The 20074-nt window shown below is 52.0% G+C and overlaps 1 protein-coding gene across 2 annotated transcripts; it reads right to left on the reverse strand.

Annotated features, from left to right (window-relative positions):
- Window positions 1-5378: 5378 nt before the first annotated feature.
- MARCHF2 (membrane associated ring-CH-type finger 2) lies at window positions 5379-20023 on the reverse strand. Of its 2 annotated transcripts, none has more exons than XM_043466428.1 (5): window positions 19869-20023; window positions 14821-15048; window positions 10281-10476; window positions 8375-8584; window positions 5379-6216 (listed from the first exon to the last, which is right to left on the reverse strand). In XM_043466428.1, the coding sequence occupies exons 2-5, from the start codon at window positions 14994-14996 to the stop codon at window positions 6061-6063; spliced, it is 738 nt and encodes a 245-aa protein (XP_043322363.1). In that variant the 5' UTR covers window positions 14997-15048; window positions 19869-20023; the 3' UTR covers window positions 5379-6060. The 2 variants fall into 2 exon arrangements, with proteins under 2 accessions (XP_043322363.1, XP_043322364.1); XM_043466429.1 differs by having other exon boundaries at window positions 8331-8584.
- Between the last annotated feature and the right edge of the window lie 51 nt (window positions 20024-20074).

The following is a 20074-nucleotide window of genomic DNA, read 5'->3' on the forward strand; positions in this document are numbered from 1 at the left end:
CCAGTAACGCCTGCGCGCGCCGCGGCGGCCTCCAGTCTCCTTCCCTCCCGACCCGGGCCACGCCCCTGCTCCGGGCCACGCCCCCGCCGCGCGCACGCGCGCACCGTCAGCTGTTATTGATTCATTCTTGCAACAAACTTGCGTTTGGCGCCTACTGGATACAGTATCCGCTTTCCAGGTGTAATTGTTGTTATTGTGGCTCACTCGTGTCCGATTCTTTGCGACTCCATGAACTGCAGGATGCCAGACTTCCCAGTCCTTCGTTATATCCCGGAGTTTGCTTAAACTCACGTCCATTGAGCGGGTGATGCCATCCAACCATCTCATCCTCTGCCAGATCTAATGAGGGAGGCATCTCTCCACCCGCCACACCCGGACCTCGTAACTCCCAGCTTTCTGTAATCAGAGCTGGGGTAGAATGACAGCTAAAGTCTATTTCCTAGGCTCTAAAGGAGTTAGCCAGGCAAGGGTAGGACACCGAAGGGCCAAGCAGTAGGACAAATGTGCAAAATGTTAACAATGTCTGGTTAAGAAAGTATATCACCCTACATCAGGAATACCTGGGCTCAATTCGGCCTGAGAGCTCCTCTGAGTGCAGAGCCCATGGCCCAAATCTCTCTCACTAAACAGCCATCAACTAATAAACATGATGTCTAGCTGGGGACTTCCTTTGTGCTTATGAATGTTGTTAAGCGAGTGCACAAGCCAGAAGCCAAACCTGTTGATAGAAATCACATGATGAAAGGAATGCTTGGACTCCTTCCTGCCTGACCCTGGGTCCTTTTGCTCTGAGAGCTTGGCCCTGTCCTCAGATGGGTTTCAGGGCTGATACAGGGCTGTGTCCTGGGGCAGCCACAGTGGCCTGGGAAGAGTCCAGAGACCCCAACATTGAGGCCTCGGGCTCCCCTTCCCAGCAGCCACCTCTCTCTCTGGTGTCTCTGGTACATTGAAATATTTCACTGGAACTTGCAGACATTCCCATCTAACCCCCAAACTCTCTCTAAACTCACAAAGGGACAGAGTTCTGTTGGTTTGTTCTTGTTCTTGTTGTTGTCATTTTACCCTCTTTCACTGAGTAACTACATTTCATCAGCCTCTGGGAAACTCCCTCACTTGCTACACCTTCCACCAAATTAAATACTTAATCCAGGCTGGTGATTCTGACCCTGGCTGAGAACTGCAGGCCCAGAGAATAAATTCAGTAAACCCAGCATGAGGCAGAGGCTAAGCCCCACTCTCTGTTTCTGCTATGGGGGTTTGGGGGCTTCCAGGTGGAGCTAGGGCTTCCCAGATAGCTCAATTGGTAAAGAATCTGCCTGCAACGCGGGAGACCCCTGTTCGATTCCTGGGTTGGGAAGATCCGCTGGAGAAGGGATAGGCTACCCACTCCAGTATTCTGGCCTGGAGAATTCCATGAACTGTATAGTCCATGGGGTCTCAAAGCTAGTGGTAAAGAATCCACCTGCCAATGCAGGTCGACCTAAGAGACCCAGGTTCGATTCCTACATTGGGAAGATCCCCTGGAGAAGGAAAGGGGAACCCACTCCAGTATTCTTGCCTGGAGAATCCCTTGGACAGAGGCAGGCTACAGTCCATGCCCTTGAAAACAGTTGGACACGACTGAAGCGACTTAGCACGCACCGTCAAGGTGAAGGCTAGGCCCCACTCTCTCTTTCCTGCTCCCAATCCCAGTTCAGTTCAGTCGCTCAGTCGTGTCTGACTCTTTGTGATCCCATGGGCTGCAGCACAGCAGGCTTCCCTGTCCATCACCAACGCCCAGAGCTTGCTCAAACTCACGTCAGTTGAGTCGGTGATACCATCCAACCATCTCATCTTCTGTCCCCTTCTCTTCCTGCCTTCAGTCTTTCCCAACATCAGGGTCTTTTCTAAGGAGTCATTTCTTTACAGCGGGTGGCCAAAGTATTGGAGTTTCAGCTTCAGCGTTAGTCATTCCAGTGAATATTCAGGACTGATTTCCTTTTGGATTGACTGGTTTGATCTCCTTGCAGTCCAAGGGATTCTCAAGAGTCTTCTCCAACACCACAGTTCAAAAGCATCAATTCTACAGTGCTCAGCTTTCTTTATAGTCCAACTCTCACATCCATACATGACTACTGGAAAAACCATAGCTTTGACTAGATGGACCTTTGTTGGCAAAGTAATGTCTCTGCTTTTTAATATGCTATCTAGGTTGGCCATAACTTTTCTCTCAAGGAGCAAGTGTCTTTTAATTTCATGGCTGCAATCACCATCTGCAGTGATTTTGGAGCCCAAGAAAATAAAGTATGTTACTGATTCCATTGTTTCCCCATCTATTTGCCATGAAGTGATGGGCCCAGATGCTGTGGTTTTAGTTTTTTAAGCTCAGTTTTAAGCCAACTTTTTCACTCTCCTCTTTCACTTTCATCAAGAGGCTCTTTAGTTCCCCTTTGCTTTCTGCCATAAGGGTGGTGTCATCTGTGTATCTGAGGTTATTGATATTTCTCCTGGCAATCTTGATGCTAGCTTCTGCTTCATCCAGCCTGGCTTTTCACATGATGTACTTTGCATAGAAGTTAAATAAGCAGGGTGACAATATACAGCCTTGACGTACTACTTTCCTGATTTGGAACCAGTCTGTCGTTCCATGTTCAGTTCTTTTTTTTTCCATGTCCAGTTCTAACTGTTGCTTCTTGACCTGCATACAGATTTCTCAGGAGGCAGGTAAGGTGGTCTGGTATTCCCATTTCTTTAAGAATTTTCCAGTTTGTTGTGATCCACACTGTCAAAGGCTTTGGCATAGTCAATAAAGCAGAAGTAGATGTTTTTCTGGAATTCTCTTGCTTTTTCTATGATCCAGCAGAGGTTGGCAACTTGATCTCTGGTTCCTCTGCCTTTTCTAAATCCAGCTTGAACATCTGGAAGTTCTCAGTTCACGTACTGTTGAAGCCTAGCTTGGAGAATTTTGGGCATTACTTTGCTAGTGTGTGTGAGATGAGTGCAATTGTCCCAATCCCAAGCACTTCTCAAACTTCTTGTCTCAGAACTCCTTTCTCTCCCCCATCTGCAAGCCCCTCCTCCTCTCATCTTGGCCCCTCACCCTTACCCTTGCTCCTCCCACTCAGAAATCTCTGATCTACTAAAATCCACCCTGCATACCAACCCTTCTCTGCTGGCCCACTGGAATCTATCTCAGTTTAACATCTTTTCCCTAAGACCTCTCTAGACCAGAGGGGCCCTTGGATCAGAGGAAGCCTCACAAATCTCTGAATTCCCTTGTCCAGCAGGGCTCAGAGATGGCAGAGGAGGTGACAGCAATCTGTCAGAATCATGGAGAGGAGTTAGAACACAAAGCACTGGGGACAAGAAGGCACTTCTCTGATCCCTTCTCCCAAAGTGGGTGTGACTGGAGATCAGCCACAAGCCAGACCCAGGGAGAAGGCAAACTCTCCACTAGGCTGTGCTCCTATAGGCTGGTGGATGTAACCCCACCCTGACCAAGTTCCTGGGTTTTGTCATCTCCTGGGCTATTAATTCTTTCACTCTTTGCTGTAACTGACGCTTTACTATCTTTAAAAGAAGGATATTTGAGGAATTCCCTGGCAGTCTGGTGGTTAGGACTTGGCGCTTTCACTGCCATGGCCTGGGTTCAATCCCTGGTCAAGGGACTAAGATCCTGCAAGCCTCACAGCTTGGCCAAAAAAACAAAAAGGATGAAAAAAAGGATGTTTTAAAATGTTGCTTAAAAAAAAAAGATGTTGCTTTACCTCACAGCCCATATGTGGGAGACCTGGATTCGATCTCTGGGTTGGAAAGATCCCCTGGAGGAGGGCATAGCAACCCACTCCAGTATTCTTGCCTGGAGAATCCCCATGGACAGAGGCGCCTGGTGGGTTACAGTCCATGGGGTCACAAAGAATCGGGCACGACTGAGTGACTAAGCACAGCACAGCACACAGCCCCTACTGAAAGCTTGCTATAAATAGTTTATTGTAAAGAATAAGAGATGATGCTATTAAAGTACACATGCAGTCGTAGGCTCTGCCAAAGGCTTTAAGACTTGCTCTCTCTTTGCTAGGGTTAAGAGTCATGAAAGACAGCCTAGCACCAAACTACAATTTTCTCCTCGATGTCATGAAAAGTATTGGAAGAGGTTTGCAAGGCAAACAGCTTTCTCTCTTCACAATAGCATACCCCGGGGCCTCTTTACATCATCCAAAGGGGCACCACACTCTAAAGCTGGCCTGAGGGGGTGGGTGCCAGTCTTGTATAGAGGGAGATGCTACAGAAGCAAGAAAGGCCCCAAATGATGACAGTTAATGCCTAAGGGTGACCCTTAGGCATCTGTTTCTGCATATGCCTCCAAGTGATGCTTGTCTTTCTAACTGCCTCTCTCCTACCCCTCTGCCCCTCAGTCATAGGGCTCCAAGCATAACCCATCTGCCATGCTGCTCCTCCTACTGCTACATGCTGCTGCTCCTCTCAGGTGCCAGCTTCCAAGCCTCCACCCCTGCATCCCAGCTGGCCTCCCCTGGGGCAGAGAGAACTTTACTTTTTGTATGGGTGACCCACATACCAGACAGGGCATGCGTGCTCACTCACAGTCATGTTCGACTCTGGGACCCCATGAACAGTACCATGCCAGGCTTCCCTGTCCTTCATTATCTCCCAGAGTTTGCTCAAACTCATGTCCATCAAGTCGGTGATGCCAACCACCTCATCCTCTGTTACCCTCTTCTCCTGCCCTCAATCTTTCCCAGCATCAGGGGCTTTTCCAACATTCGTGCCCAAAACAACAGAACAGCCAGATGCTGTGCTAGGCCCACTGGGGATGTGCAACCTCAGGTGAAGGACCCTATGGTGGTTCTGAGCCTCAGTCTGCCCATCTGCAAAAGGGGACTCATAAGGGACCCCCAGAACCCACTTTCAGGGGGGTGCTCTGAGTATCCAGTGTGGCCTGAAGCAAAGAACTTTCAAGTGTAAAAAGCTCAGAAGTTTGCTCAGGAAGCAGGTGCTGTAGTTAGCATGACCATGTTCAGCTTCTCTACCTGGGTCCTCCTGAAGAAGCAGCACGGAGGCCAGCACTGGGGCCATGCAAACCCCAGGGTCAACCCCCAATTCCACTTCCTGGAGTTGTTACAGTGGAATTCTAAGGAATTCCACTTCCTTAGACAAAGGCTGCCTTGCTCTGGGCCTCAGTCTTCTTGTCTGTAAAATGGGGTTAATAGCCATTCCTCCTGCTGAGAATGGTAGAGGGGGTTAAAGGGCAGATGTCTGTTGAGGTTTAGAACTGGGCTCCATTCAGGGTGACCCTCCATAAGTGTGGATGTTACATTAGTGAGTGCGAAGGGCCCAGCACGGTATCTAACCCACAGGAAATACACAGGAAGTGAAACCTATTCTTCTCATGTATATTTATTTTAAATCATTTAATACGTAGCCCTCCCACCTGCTTGTCCCTGGAAAACTCAGACACTGCTTCTAGCCCTGCATTTCACAATGGATGTCTCAAATCAGTCGGGAGCATCTGCTGTTGCCACTGTTACCTCTGGGTAGTCCCTGACCCACCTCGGTCCCAGGCCCCTCTCTTTGAGGCCTCAGAAATGTGACAAGTCCGTTTTGTCCAGTAAGGGGCTCCTTTTATTCATTTGGCTGGGGGGGGTGTTCTGAAATGCTGTGCAACGTTATAAAGTCAAGGGTGCCTGGAAAGCGAGCCTGCCAGGTACAGGAAAGTGCAAGAAGCCTGCAGAGCCTCCCGGCCCGATGGGCATCCAAGACTTGCCTCTGGTCGCAACTGGTGGCCCAGGAGGGGCCAGGGAGACTTCGGAATGAGATCAGGGTGCCCGCTCCATCTGAAGCTTGGGACCACGTCTGTCCGTTCATCATCCTTCTGTACGAGAGTGTGCAAAATCAATCTGAAAACAGCTTTACTCAGGAATCACAGAATCGGCTCCTCCGCTCAGTGCCTCTTGGACTGAGAAGCATTCCGGCCATGCGGGAAGGGTCAGGCAGTTTCTGTCCTTCTGAACACCAGGGCATTGCCAGCTGCCTCTGGCCCAGCCAGCAAGGCTGGCCCGGCCTTCACACGGGCGTCTCCTCAGCCACCTTCTTCAGGAGGCCGGCCGCCAGCGGGCAGTGCTGGCTGCCCTCGGAGCCATCAGCCTGCATCTTCAGGCGCACTTTCTGGTTGGTCCTTCTCCACTCGGAGTACAGCTGGCAATGGTAGCGGAATGAGACCTGCAGGGCAGGGTGGACATCAGCGGGAGGGCCAGTGGCTGGAAAACTAGTGCCCCTGGGGCCTCTGCCCTGACCCAGATCAGCACCAGGCCCCTGATGCCAGAGGCAGCGGCAGCATCAAAGCGGTTCGCACATGGACAGAGCACACTCACCCACTCACTCGCCCAGGGACCCTCCCCACGCACTGAGGGGCCCTGCCAAGGGTGTGTGTTTGTGTGTGTGTGTGTGTAGAGGGGGGTGGTCCCTTTCTGTCTCTCAGAAGGTGGCAGTGAAGTGATACAGCTTCTTGCATGCGTGCGTGCTAAGTCACTTCAGCCATGTCTGACTCTGCGACCCTATGGATGGTAGCCTGCCAGGCTCCTCTGTCCATGGGATTCTCCAGACAATAATACTGGAGTGGGTTGTCATACCCTCCTCCAGGGGATCTTTCCGACTCAGGAATCGAACCTGTGTCTCTTGAGTCTCCTGCATTTGCAGGTGGATTCTTTACCACTAAGCACCACCTGGGACACCCATTAGAATATTAGTCAGCTCTAAAAAGAAATGAGCTATCAAGCTGTGAAAAGACATGGAGGAATCTTAAATGCACACAACTGGATGAAAGAAGCCAATCTGGAGAGGCTGCAGGGAATTCCCTGGTGGTCCAGCGGTTAGTTAGGACTCGACACTTGCACGTTTAAAAAGACCACTTACTGCGAGACTCTATCTCTATGACATTTTTGAGGAAAGGCAAAACTATGGAGACAGTAACAAGATCAGCGGTTTTCTAGGGATCAGAGGGGGAGGAGGGATGAATAAACAGAGCACAGCATTTTTAGGGCAGTGAAAATACTCTGTATGATACCATAGTGGGAGATACATGTCTTTATACGGTGGTCTGAGTCCACAAATTGTTCCACACCAAGACTGAACCCCTAACGTAAACTGTGGCCTTGGGTGATGATGCGTCAGTGTAGGTTCATCGACTGTAATGGACGTGCGGCTCTGGTGCCATGTTGACAGTGGGGGAGGCTGGGTAGGTGTCGGGGAGGATTTTGGAGAACTCTGTACTTTCTGCTCCATTTTGCTCTTAAACCTTGAGCTGCTCTAATGAATCAAAACTGTTAAAAAAAAATTTTTTTTTCCCCAGTAAATGTCAGTGGTTCCTACTCTTTGACCAAGGAAGTTCCAAGAAACATTTGCACAGGTGGCACCCAAAGCACTGTTTATAACAGCAAATAAAGGAGAAGGAAAAAAAAAATTGGAATAATCCCTGCGTCCATCAAAAGAGATTAGCTAAATAAATATAGCACACCCACACAATGAAGGACTGTTGGGTGACTGCCTTTTTTTTTAAAGGACATTAGCAAAGTGAAAACAAGCAGACTGCAAAGCAGGACCTATGATGCATCCTACTTGTATTAAGAAATCTGCTAAAAAAAAAAAAAAAGAAGAAATCTTCTTGGTGGGTACACTGGCAAATAACTCTTGAGGAGGGGGCACCCCCATAGCTGGATGACTGTGGTTCTATCTGTGGGACCAGATGTTGGGGACCTTCTCTCTCTGACTGAGGGTTCTCATGCCTGCCAGAACCTGGGTACAACACCCCCACCACACTCACTCTCTCCCAACCCCAGTCACCTTTCCTCTCAGTCTCTTTTATTTTTTATTTTTTGGCTGCACCACATGGCCTGTGGGTCCTCAGTTCCCTGAGCAGGGATCAACCCAAGTCCCCTGCACTGGCAGCCTTAACCACTGGACCACCAGGGAAGTCTCTCTCAGTCTCTTGAGCATCCTCTCTGTCTCTCTCATTCTCCTGCCTTTTCTCCCACAGTCTTTCCAGTGGCTCTCTGCCTCTCTCCCTTCCCCTTGCCCCTAAAACCCAGACAGTCCAGTCTTAATGGGGCTCATGGCTGGCGGGGCCTGCACTCAGCTGAAATGATCCCATGACCTTGCATTCCTGGGGCAGAAGCCTCACGCTTGGCTCCCTGGACCTCGCACCGGCCTGGAATCTGGAGCTCCATGAGATGCTGGGAGTCGCTTCTACCCCAGGGGTCAGCCACAAGCCCAGGCAGGCAGAGTGCCGCCCCACCCCCCACCCCAGCTCCATCCAAGCCACTGCCCAAGCCCCTGACCTGTCTGCTCCCAGATGTCTGCTGTCTGGCTGGCAGCCACTCACCAGCGTCCAGAGGACATAGATGGTGAAGAGGGCGATGGTGAGGGCGATCAGCCCCAAGGCCTCCAGATGGCTGTGGAGCCGGAGGTGGTCCTGGGCTCCCCGCAGGCACAGCCAGCCTGAGATAGCGGCCAGTGGAGTGATGAACAGGAAGCACACCACGTCACAGCACAGCGTCCGCTTCTCTGTCCGAGGCCCCGGGTCCTTCAGCCACTGTGGGGAAGGAGGGAGGGGGAGCCGGTGAGAGGGACCGTCACACACCGCCCTGCTATGAGCCCATGCCAGGGGATGGGGCATCAGGGCCCCCTCTGCACACACCCATCTTCATCGCTGCTCCTGCAGGACCCTATTCCTGCCTTGCCTCCTGCAATCCTTTCTTTCTTTCAGATACTTACTGAGATGATGAAGGACAGGCCTGGGTAGGTGCAGGGCATTTCTGCCCCTGGTTTTGTTTTTTTTTTTGCCACATCATGAGGCTTGCAGGATCTCAGTTCCCCGGCCAGGGATAGAACCTGCACCTCCTGCAGTGGAAGCTCAGTTGTGTCTGACTCTCTGTGATCCCATGGACTGTAGCCTGCCAGGCTCCTCTGTCCATGGGATTCACCAGGCAAGAATACTGGAGCAGATTGCTGTTTCCTCCTCCAGGGGATTTTCCCAACCCAGGGATTGAACCTGCATCTCTTGCATCTCCTGCATTGGCAGGCAGATTTTTTTTTTTTTTTTTTTAACCACTGAGCCACCTGGAAGGCCCTAGTTGAAGTGTGGAGTTTAACCACTGGACCCCCAGGGAAGCCCCATTCCTATTTTACAGATGGGGGAAACGGAGGGCATAGAGGGGCTGACCCCTTTGTGCAAACTCACATGGCTAGTGGTCTACAAAGCCAGAACTGGAGCTCAGCAAGTCCTGCCCCAGGGTCTGTGCGTCCTTGGCTGCTATGCTACACTGCCTGCTACAGAAGATGGGTGGTAGGAATCCCCGCCTGCAGCTCCCCTGCTGGTTGGGGGAGAGATGAAATGACTGAACGATCAGGGTGAGGACTGCTATGCTGAAGAGGTAATGCTGCAGAGACCCAGTTGAGCAGAAGGAACCTCATGAGGCATGGGGGAGACGAGCTCCAGGCTGCAGAAACAGCACGTGCAAAGGCACGGGGGGGAGCACGTGGTCCACACAACGGGCAGTGGGGAGAGGGTGAGGTGTGTGGACAGGCCGGCTTGCCCCCCCACTGTTCCCTTAAGAGTAGGCCCCACGCGGGCCAGGGGCTCTTCCAGGCGCCCCCACCTCAGCCCAGTGACATCACCCCTTGTAGTTCTCAGATGTCCCATGCCAAGCCAGGCTGGGCAGAGAGGAGTCTGGAGGGCACCCTGGTGAGCAGCAACTGCTCTGGGAAGCCGTGTGGCTCCCACTACACTTGGAAATACCCTGTCTCGATCCCAACCCACTGTACTCAAGCTGAGCTCTAGGGATTGGCCCACAAAGTCCCCCAGCCAGGTCACCACCCCTCCTTCAGGGCCAGTGTCCTCCTTCTTTAACTCCCTTCTCTCCACCCATGTGGGCTTAGCCAAGGACACCAAGCTCCTCCTTGAAGGAGGCCTCAGGGCCTTTGCACCTGCTGTGCCCCCTGCCAGGACTGTCCTTCCCCAGGTTGGGGCTCCTCGTTCCTCAGGTCTCAGCTCTAGGGTCACCTGAAGTGACCAAGCAGGGAAGATGCACAGGAGCTGTCAGATCTGGAACCTCAGGCCCAGTCCCACCCCCATCAGCAGAAGTGGCCCCGGGGAGGGGAGAGAGGGTCCTCTCCTTAGAGAAGCTGCTTCCCCAGCCCACTAGGATCCTCCAAGGCCATTTCCTCCTTCGGCCCCATGTCTGCCTTCCTCCCTTCGCCCAACTCTGGCCTCCGGCTCCCAAGCATACCTCTGTGAGAGATCGGGACCGCTTCTCCACTGCAAACTCCGTATGGCACAGCTCGCAGTAGCTGGTGTTGGATGAGGAAAGCCACCTCTCCAGACAGCTCTTGTGCACCGCGCCCAGCGTGCCAGTGCACCCACACGGAGACAGCAGGCTCTCCCCATTTGCCCCCTCATGGCAGATCCGGCAGAAGGGGCCATCACTAGACACAGAGATGGGACACATGAGTAACGGTCACGCCTCCTGCCTGCTCCGGCTTCACTCTGCCCTGGAATGCAAGCTCAGTGCTGCCCCATATATACTACTATTTGGCAAACTCCTAGTCATCCCTCAATGCCCAGCTCCAAATGTCCTTTTCTCTTGGAAAGCCTTCCCAGACTCCCACAGGTGGAGTGATGTGCTCCCTCCCCAGGGTTCCTGCAGCATTGTTTTAGGCCCAGGGTGGGCATCACTTGTACCTGCCGGCCCAGTGTCTGCCCCTCCTTCTATACCACCACCCTGACTGTGCTGGGCAACTGCCCCAATCTCAAGAGGACAACCCTTATGACCCCAGGCCTGACCAATCAAAACACCACACATCTTTGGTCACAGAGGCTGACTCAGGGAAGGGCACATGTGATGCAGAGCCACTGGAATTGACTCCTGAAATTCGTCTTTTTTTCTTCTAAACTCCAGAACTACAGGCAGCATGGCTGATGTAAGTCTGGAGCTGCTGGCAGCAGCTCAGTCTCCACCTGGAGTCTGCAAATGATGCTAAAACGGAGAATCATGGAGCCAAAAGACAGGGAGAGGCAGATTCTCAAGAACATCATCAGAAGCACCAGATCCAGCCACAGCTGAAGGCCATGCCACCTGAGAAACCTGTGTGTCCCCGGAGAAGAGCTCCTGGGCTCCTCCACTCTAGTGAGGCTGGGAAAACAGACATAAAAAGGCATCTACAGGAAGCCATTTCCCATTTCAGGGAAGTCTCTGCCCCAGCCTGGTCTCAGAGGATTCTGGGTCCTTCCTGGGGCAGTTCAAGAGACCAGGGGTGTGGCCTTGGTGGGCCCTGAGGCTGTCCAGCACATGAGTCATTGTTTTCCAGACATTTCTGCCCAGAAAGTGGATTGTAGGAACACATGAAGGAGATGGAGCAGGAGAGTTGTTTTCCAGATAACACCGCCAGTTTCCCCTAGGAAACTTTCTCTCCTTTTCTCCATGTCTCTGCTGTGGGGGGCGGGGGAGGGGGCAGCTGCTTCGAAACCCAGGAGCTGAGAGCTGACACCTCAGGTCTGCTTTCTGGCCCTTGGTGCTATGTGTGGGGTGATGCTTTCTCCTCCGACATCAAAGGGGCCTGCCCAGCTCCCCTGTGCTCCCACACCCTGATCCCATGTTCCCGATACATAATGAGTGAACAGCAAAGACATCCCTGCTCCAGGAGCCAAGCCAGGAAGTGGAAGTAACAAGGACCAGGAGGGAGAGTCACGTTGGTTTGGGGGTTATGTCCCGGGGAACCCTACTTAGGAGGTTCGAGTTCAGAGAAAATGAAATATGGGTAAACAAAGCCCACACTGACTATGATGGAGTGCTGATCAGGTCCCACGCACCATTCAAAGGGCAACATCGGGGTTAATCTGTCTCGTTCTCACAGGGAGCCTGGGAGGAAGGTGCTGTTATTGCCCCCATTCCACAGATGTGGAAACTGAGGCATTGAGAGGTTGACTTCATTGTGCCAAGTCACACTGGATTTGAACCCAGAAAGTCGCTCCAAGGCCTGTGAACCCGGAGCTACTATGTTGCCTGCCCCTAGAAGTAGGGCAAGAGAAGTGGGCTCTACTGTTTGAAATTCTGGCAGGAAAATCATGCAGAGGAAACAGGAGAGGAGAAAACGGGATGGGGGAGTGGGTGAGACATCCACAGGCCCCAGTCGGGCTGCCGAGTGCAGGCTCCACAGAAGAGAGATGTGAACAAAAAGGAAGTCGAAGCCATGCTCAGTGACACTGGCAAGTATCCAGTTCCTTCCAGGCCTCGGTTTCCGCAGGTGTCAAAAGGGAGGGTGGGGCGAGGTGCCCCACGGGAACCCCGTGGAGGGAGAAGTCCTCCCCACCCCCCATGCTGGCAGCTCTGGCTGGGAACCCCCTAGGCCTGCCATGGGTCCTCTCACTCCCAGGCTGGGTCACGCAGCACAGACACCTTCCTGACTCAAGGGGTCTGATGGAGATGCAGACAGAAAAACCAAGACCCTGGAGGAAGCCCAGAAGGAGCCCTCCAGCCTCATCTGGGCTCAGGCAAGGTAAAGACCTGTAGGGTCGCCAGCACTGGGCTCCCTCCACAACACGGCAAGGCTTCCATCTGCTTCTTTGTATGTTTGAATGAAAAGTTTATGAATTAATTCTGACACCTGCTACTCATGTGGATGAACCTTGAGGGCATGACACTCAGTGAAATAAGCCGGTCACAAAAGGACAAAGACTGGTGAATTCCACTTCTATGAGTTTTCTAGGGGACTCAGATCCAGAGACAGAAAGTAGGAATGGTGTGGGGCCCTGGGGCTGAGGAAGGGGGAGGGGGAGTGAGTGTTTAGTGAAGACAGAGTGCAAGATCAAAAGAGCTATCGGGGAGACTTCCCTGGTGGTCCAGTGGTTAAGAAACTGCCTTGCAATGCAGAGGACATGGGTTCGATTCTCGGTCAGGAAACTAAAATTTCACATGCTTCAGGGCAATTAAGCCAGTGTGCTGCAACTACTGAGCCTGTGTGCTCCGGAGCCCGCACACTACAACTAGAGAGTCTGTGACCCACAGTGAAGATCCCAAGTGCTGCAACGAAGACCTGAGACAGCCAAATAAATAAATATTAAAAAAAAAAAACAAAAACCAGTCATGGGGCTGAATGATGGTGATGGTTACACAACACCATGAGTGTACTTAAAGCCACTGAACAGTGCACTTTCAAGTGGCCAAAAAGGTAAATTGTACGTTATATCTTAACCATAAAAAAATTGGAAGGAAAGGTTTATGAATTTGATGATCTCAAGGAAACATCACGGTAATATGTTGAACTTGAAAAACTGTTGGCTAGTTTAAATCTTAATGAGTTAAGGCAGATTTAAGTTGGTGTGGGGTTTACTTGGGCTTCCCAGGTGGTGCTAGTGATAAAGAACCCGCCTGCCGACCCAGGACACATAAGAGACCAGGGTTCCATCCCTGGGTTGGGAAGAATCCTTGGAGGAGGGCACACCAACCCACTTCAGTATTCTTGCCTAGAGAATCCCGTGGACAGAGGAGCCTGGCAGGCTACAGTTCGTGGAGTTGCAAAGAGTCAGACATGACTAAAGCTACTTAGCATGCACACATGGGGTTTCCTTAAATCTCTTTCCCTTGATGACAAGTCGGTGAACCAAGCAGAGTCGGCTCACACATGTGTCTGGAGGATTGGCACCGAGGTTTAAATACATTAATCGAAAACTTGGCGTGCTCAGTCACTTCAGTTGTGTCCGACTCTTTTGCGACCCCATGGACTGTAGCCCACCAGGTTCCTCTGTCCATGGGATTTTTTAGGCAAGAATACTGGAGTGGGGTGCCATTTTCTCTTCCAGGGGAACTTCCCAACCCAGGGATCGAACCTGTGGCTCCTGATTCTTTACCACTGAGCCATCAGGGAAGCATTATGAGGTGGCAAAGCCTCTTGTGAGCAATATATGGGGATCATGGCCCTGCACTTTCAGAACCACCCAGCAAGAAGGTGCCCCAGCTTAGAGATACAAGGGAGCAGCAACTTTTCCCAGTCCTATACCAAGGGAGGCTCCCACTTGGGCCCCGAGCCCAGGTACCCTGAGGCTACAACCAGCACTACCAGCTACCTCCTTGTGCAGCCTCCCCAAGATGTGAGCTACTCCCCAACATCAGATCTCTGAACTTCACCCAGTAATCTGGAGTTTCAGCTTTTCCTGAAGAATCTGACCTGTCTACCCAGTTTTCATGTGGTGATTACTCACTGGGCCCTTTTCACTGATTTATTTGCCTATCTGGCCCCTCTGCTGCTGCTGCTGCTGCTAAGCCACTTCAGTCGTGTCCGACTCTGTGCGACCCCATAGACGGCAGCCCACCAGGCTCCTCCATCCCTGGGATTCGCCAGGCAAGAACAGAGGAGTGGGTTGCCATTTCCTTCTCCAATGTATGACAGTGAAAAGTGAAAGTGAAGTCACTCAGTCGTGTCCAACTCTTCAAGACCCCATGGACTGCAGCCTACCAGCCTCCTCCGTCCATGGGATTCTCCAGGCAAGAGTACTGGAGTGGGGTGCCATTGCCTTCTCCACCTGGCCCCTTTAGGTGGTGAATTTTTCTTTTCTGTTGTTTGGCTGCACCACTCAGCATGTGGGATTTTAGTTCCCCAACCAGGGATGGAACCCACGACCCCTGTGGTGAAAGCATGGGAGTCTTAACCATTGGACTGCCAGGGATGTCCCAGGTGGTTGGATTTCTGACTGTGGGCGGGGCTGGGAGTAAACTGTTGGGGCTGGAGAGTGAAGCAAGTGAAAGCATCAATCCCTGCTCGGTCACCACTCACCTTGGTGTGTCCAAGGCCCGGATGACGGTCGAGAGGAGCCGGCCATCCCTTGAAGTCACCTGGGCCACATACTGGGGTGGCCCGAGACCCGTGGCCTCCACGACCTTGGAGAAGGCAGGGCTGTCGGAGCAGTCACACAGGGAGCCGGGGAGGTGACAACAGTCACCCGTCGTCATGGCCACAGGGAGCCCCGTGTCCTCAGGGCCCAAGGCCCATGGTCCCAGGAGCCTGGGGAGAGGCCAGCAGGAGGATCAAGAGCAAGGTTAGCAAGCCACACACAGCCCAGAGTCAGCTCTCTGAGCTGCAGGTGTCCAGTCTGTAAGATGGGGCTTTGGAGGTGGGCTATGAGGATTCAGTCAGGTCACACATGCAACTCAGGCCAGGCCTGGCGCATCTCAGGGGCCTGGCTATATTCACTCTGACTCTCCTAAGAAAGGTCAGGCTGGTCCGGCCCACAAAGCATGCAGGACATCACCTTTCCAGCCTGGAAAGCAGCAGCTAACAGTGACTGAATACCTTCTGCGTGGTAGGCCCAGTGGTTGGTGCTCTCTAGGGCAAGAACCATCCCTGCCAAAACCATGGAGAGACTGTTCCCCGTGGACTGGATTCCCAGGGTTGGACTCAGAGAGGATAAGCCCACCATGGAGTGGGCTGGAACTGAGCTACAAACTTGGCCCAAATGACCAGGATGGTGAGTCATTTTGACTGTGCTGGTTCATGGCTTCTTGTCGGCTCTGAGTTTCTTGATAATTCAGGCTATCTAGGAAGTGGTAGTCCAGAATGGGGTAGTGTCTGTCCCCACCCAGAAGAGCAACCACTCGGAGCGGTGCCTCTGTCCCCAAGGAAAGACCATGGGAGACAACCAGAGCCTCAGGCAGCAATCTGAAGTCTGCTCTGGTGGCGCGGGTGGGGACTGACTTCAGCAGGATTCCATCCTCCTACGTCCCCACCCCAGGGTCTGACCTGTCAGCAGGAACCCTTGGCAAGCTCCTTTTCCATCCCAGAATCAACCAGCAAGGCTTGTGTGTTTCCCTATGAGAATATCATGAAAGGGACTGAGGCCTCAGGAAGCCAATACAGGTGTCCCAGAGCTTAGGATCTCTGTCCCAAACTTATCTCACCCTCCACCATCTGTCCCCAGGAACTGTGGTCCAGAGACCCCAGAAACACTCACTGAGGTAACCCCCCCCCACACACACACGTGGTTTTTACCCACTCTTGCTAGTCAAACTCTGAGATCCAAAGAGGGGCGGAGGGAAGCAGTGCAAATCACTGGCTAGCTTTTTGCACCAGGACAGTCTCCTGCCAGATCAACAATCTCTGAACAGCTCAGCCAGAAGTGCTCTGGGCCCAATAGGCCCTTCTGAGCCTCCTAAGTGGGGCCACACAGTCAGCCAGATAAGCAAGTGTCAGCCCAGAGGCAGGAGGAGCCTGGGAGGAAGGCTGAATGACCGAGATAACACCCACAGGGTAGTGGCCAGGCTGCCACGTCATGCACACTGCTGTCCCTCCCAAGTGAGGCCAGCAGGGAAGTTGCTGGGCTGCCCAAGAGAAAGGCTGCAGGGGGGACTCCACGCCTCTTGCCCCTCCAAGGATTGGCCTTCACATTTCTGGAGGTAATTGGGCGTCCCAAGACACATCACAGCTCCTATGCATTAAGTTCTACCATTTCTTTTATTGTCAGGGGAAAAGCAATAACAGAACCAAAACAACACTGGTAAAATCTGCTCCTGCAAATCAACCAAATGATGCTAGCAACTACTGCAATATAAACTCGTGGTTGCCGGGGGAAGGGATAGTTAGGGATATTGGGAAGGTCATGTACACACTGCTATATTTAAAATGGATAGCCCACAGGGACATTTTGTAGAGCACAGGGAACTCTGCTCCATATTATGTGCCTGCTCGGATGAGAGAAACTCTGTTACTTTCATGTAATTCTCAGAGGGAAACACACAAGCCTTATTGGCAGGTTCTGGGATGGGAGGGGGTGGGTGTTGGAATGGATCCATGTATATGTGTGGCTGAGTCCCTTCCCTGTTCACCTGAAACTACCACAACATTGTTAATCGGCTCTACCTTAGTACAAAATAAAAAATTTGAAAAAAAAATAATAGTGGCTACTGTAAATTAAGTAACTGCTAGGACTTCCCTGGTGGTCTAGTGGCTGAGACTCTGTACTCCCAATGCTGGGGGACCAGGCTGGATCCCTGGTCAGGGAACTAGATCCCACAAGCCTTGACTAGAGATCCTACATGCTGCAACGAAGACCCAGCTCAGTGACCGCATGGACTGTAGCCTGCCAGGCTCCTCTGTCCATAGAATTCTCCAGGCAAGAAAACTAGAGTGGGTTGCCATTCCCTTTCCAGAGGATCCTCCCTATCCAGAGATGGAACCCAGGTCTCCTGCATTGCAGGCAGATTCTTTACCATCTGAGCCACTGGGAAAGCCTATTATATAAATAAAAACATATATATATATTTTTAAAAGGTACCTAACCTTAGTTCTATATTTAAAATGGATAACCAACAAAGGCCTATTATACAGCACATAGAACTCTGCTCCCTGTTAAGTGCCAGCTTGGATGGGAGGGGGGTTTGAGGGGAGAATGGATACATGTGTATGTACCACTGAGTCCCTTTGCTGTTTACCTGAAACTATCACAATGTTATTAATTGGCTATACCCCAATACAAAATGGTGTTAAGAAACAATAAATATTTAAAAAAAGAAAAGATACCTACTGCAAGCCAGGCACTGTGCTAAGTTTATTGAACTCCAATAGTTATAAATGTTTCCTTCAAAGGTCACCTCCCCAGAGAGGCCTTCCCTGATCACTCTGGTCAAAGTGCTACTCAGGTCCACATTATTGTCCTCACAGATGTGTCCCTCTCTGAAATGCTCTTATTTCTTTTTCTTTTTTTTTTTTTTTTGCCACATAGTGAGGCTTGTAGGATCTTAGTTCCTTGTAGAGGGATTGAACCGAGGCCCTCAGCAATGAGAACACAGAGTCCCGACCACTGGACCACCAGGGAGGTCCCATTAATGTTCTTATTTCTTCATCTGCTGGTTAAACGACATCCGTCTTCCACCATCGGTCATCTCCAGCACCTGATCCAAGGGCCGGTACACAGTTCCCGCATTAATTCCTCAGCCCCTCTTCTGTGTAAGAGCAGGGTGGGAGAGCCAAGTCCCTTGACCCCCTAGACCCTGGTCTGCCAGCACCCAAGATGGGAACCAGAAATCTTCAGAGGCTGGAGATCTGTGCAAAGCACAGAGGCTTGGGCTCAGGAGAGGCCAGTCTCGAGCCTGGATGCAAGGGTAGGGTGGCTGCAGGCTGGACTCAGCTCTGGGGCTGCTGGGAGGGGTGACTAAGCCAACGCCTCCAGCAAACTTGGCCCAGTGCCCGGGAGATGGATTTCACTGAATCTTCACAACAAACCTATGATGGAAGTCCAATAACTACCCCCATTTGACAGGTGAGGAGGCTCAGAGAGGGGCAGTTACTTGCCCAAGATCACACAGCTAAGTTGGGACAGTGCAGGATTTGAATTTAGTCCAGTGAGTGCATCTGGGACCCAAGAAATCTGGGTTCTGCTAAGTCCTGACTCTGGTGCTGATGCTGTGTATCCTGGGACAAGTCACTTGGCTTCTCTAGGCCTCATTCTCCTCTTTTGGCAAGTAAGTTGATGAAGCTAGTGGACCATGTCTGCTAAAGGGCTTCATAAGAAGAAGCCCCCAGGCTCAATTCCTCCAGCGAAGCTCATCCTTGGCTAGGCTTGACTGGGGTTGCACAGGGGCACCACCACCTTTTGAACAGCTTCTTTTTTCTGAGGGCAGGAAACTAAGGGAAGAAGAGTCAGATGGCCCTAACTCCCCCACAGTGTCATCTCAGTTCAGTTGCTTCACTCCCTGGGCCTCAGTTTTCTCTTTGGTATAACGGGGGTTGCAATGAGACCCAGCTCACATATGCATAAGCATGAATAAGTTGATAAATTTTAGCTCTTATGATAATTATCATCCTCAGCTTACATACAGCTGTTGGGAGGGTCTGATGACACAAGGCACAGTCAGTGCCTGGCACACAGTAAGCACTCAACAAATGCTCACAGTTCTTATTTTTTTAGGATAAACGTGTAGCCTGTGAAATGCATTCATTCCTCTTCGCTCAGCAAAGAGAAGCTCCTGTGTGCCCTTCAGCATTTGCATAGCCCTGCACTGGAGGCCAGACTCTAATCCCAGCTCTGATCTTTACTCCCTATGTAGCCCTGGTTGAAAGGCTGGCCGTCTCTGGTCCTTGACTTCCTCAGCTGTATAGCAGAGAAGGGGCTTCCCTGGTGGCTCAGTAGTAAAGAATCCACCTGCCAATGCAGGAGATGTGGGTTCGATTCCTAGGTCAGGAAGACCCCCTGGAGAAGGAAATGGCAACCCACTCCAGTATTCTTGCCTGGGAAATCCCATGGACAGAGGATCCTGGTGGGCTACACTCCATGGGGTCGCAAAAGAGTCAGACACGACTTGGCCACTAAACAACAACAACACAGCAGGGAACATTTCTAGTACTTCCACTTGATATTGTCACTAGAGGACTAAATGGACTAAACCTATAAATTCTGGCTGTCCTGTTTTAAGCACCCACACTCTCTGCTAACCAAATGCCTGGGTCATCATCTTGACTATTTTCCTGGCAGAGCCCCTCTGAGAAGGAGGCCGGGGAAGGTGACTGGTCACTTATTGACCGCCTACTATACGCAGGGCGCTTTCTTCATTTGCACCTCCTTAATCTTCACAACAGCCCCGTTAGGTTGGTCCTGGGATGACCTAGTTTCACAGATGGGGAAACTGAGGCTCAGAGAGGCACCTACTGTGCGCCAGCTCCCCGGAGACCTCTTGCCTTCCACAAAGACGGAAATTGAGACCACCAAGTCGCTGAGGCTGAGGCCGACGGTCCGAGCCTGGCCGTCCTTCAGGGAGCCGGGCTCGGGCCTCGAACTCTGGGCCATCCCGCAGAACGGCACCCCTCCCCCCCATCCTCCCGCCTGTGCCCACCTGATCCGCGGCCGGGCCGGGCGGCCGCGCAGGCCCCTCCGCTCGCCCGGGCCCTGGTCCCGGCCCGGCCGGTCCCGTCAGCGCCGCTAGCTCCGCTCTGGCCGGTACCTGCGTCCGGACACCGCCCGCCGAGCGGACGGTGTCGTGAGCCAATAGCGACCACCTCTCGCCTACACTGGCCAATCGTCGTGGATTTCCCGCCCTGG

This window comes from Cervus canadensis, chromosome 4 (genome assembly GCF_019320065.1).
Source record: "Cervus canadensis isolate Bull #8, Minnesota chromosome 4, ASM1932006v1, whole genome shotgun sequence".
Classification (NCBI taxonomy): Eukaryota; Metazoa; Chordata; class Mammalia; order Artiodactyla; family Cervidae; genus Cervus; species Cervus canadensis.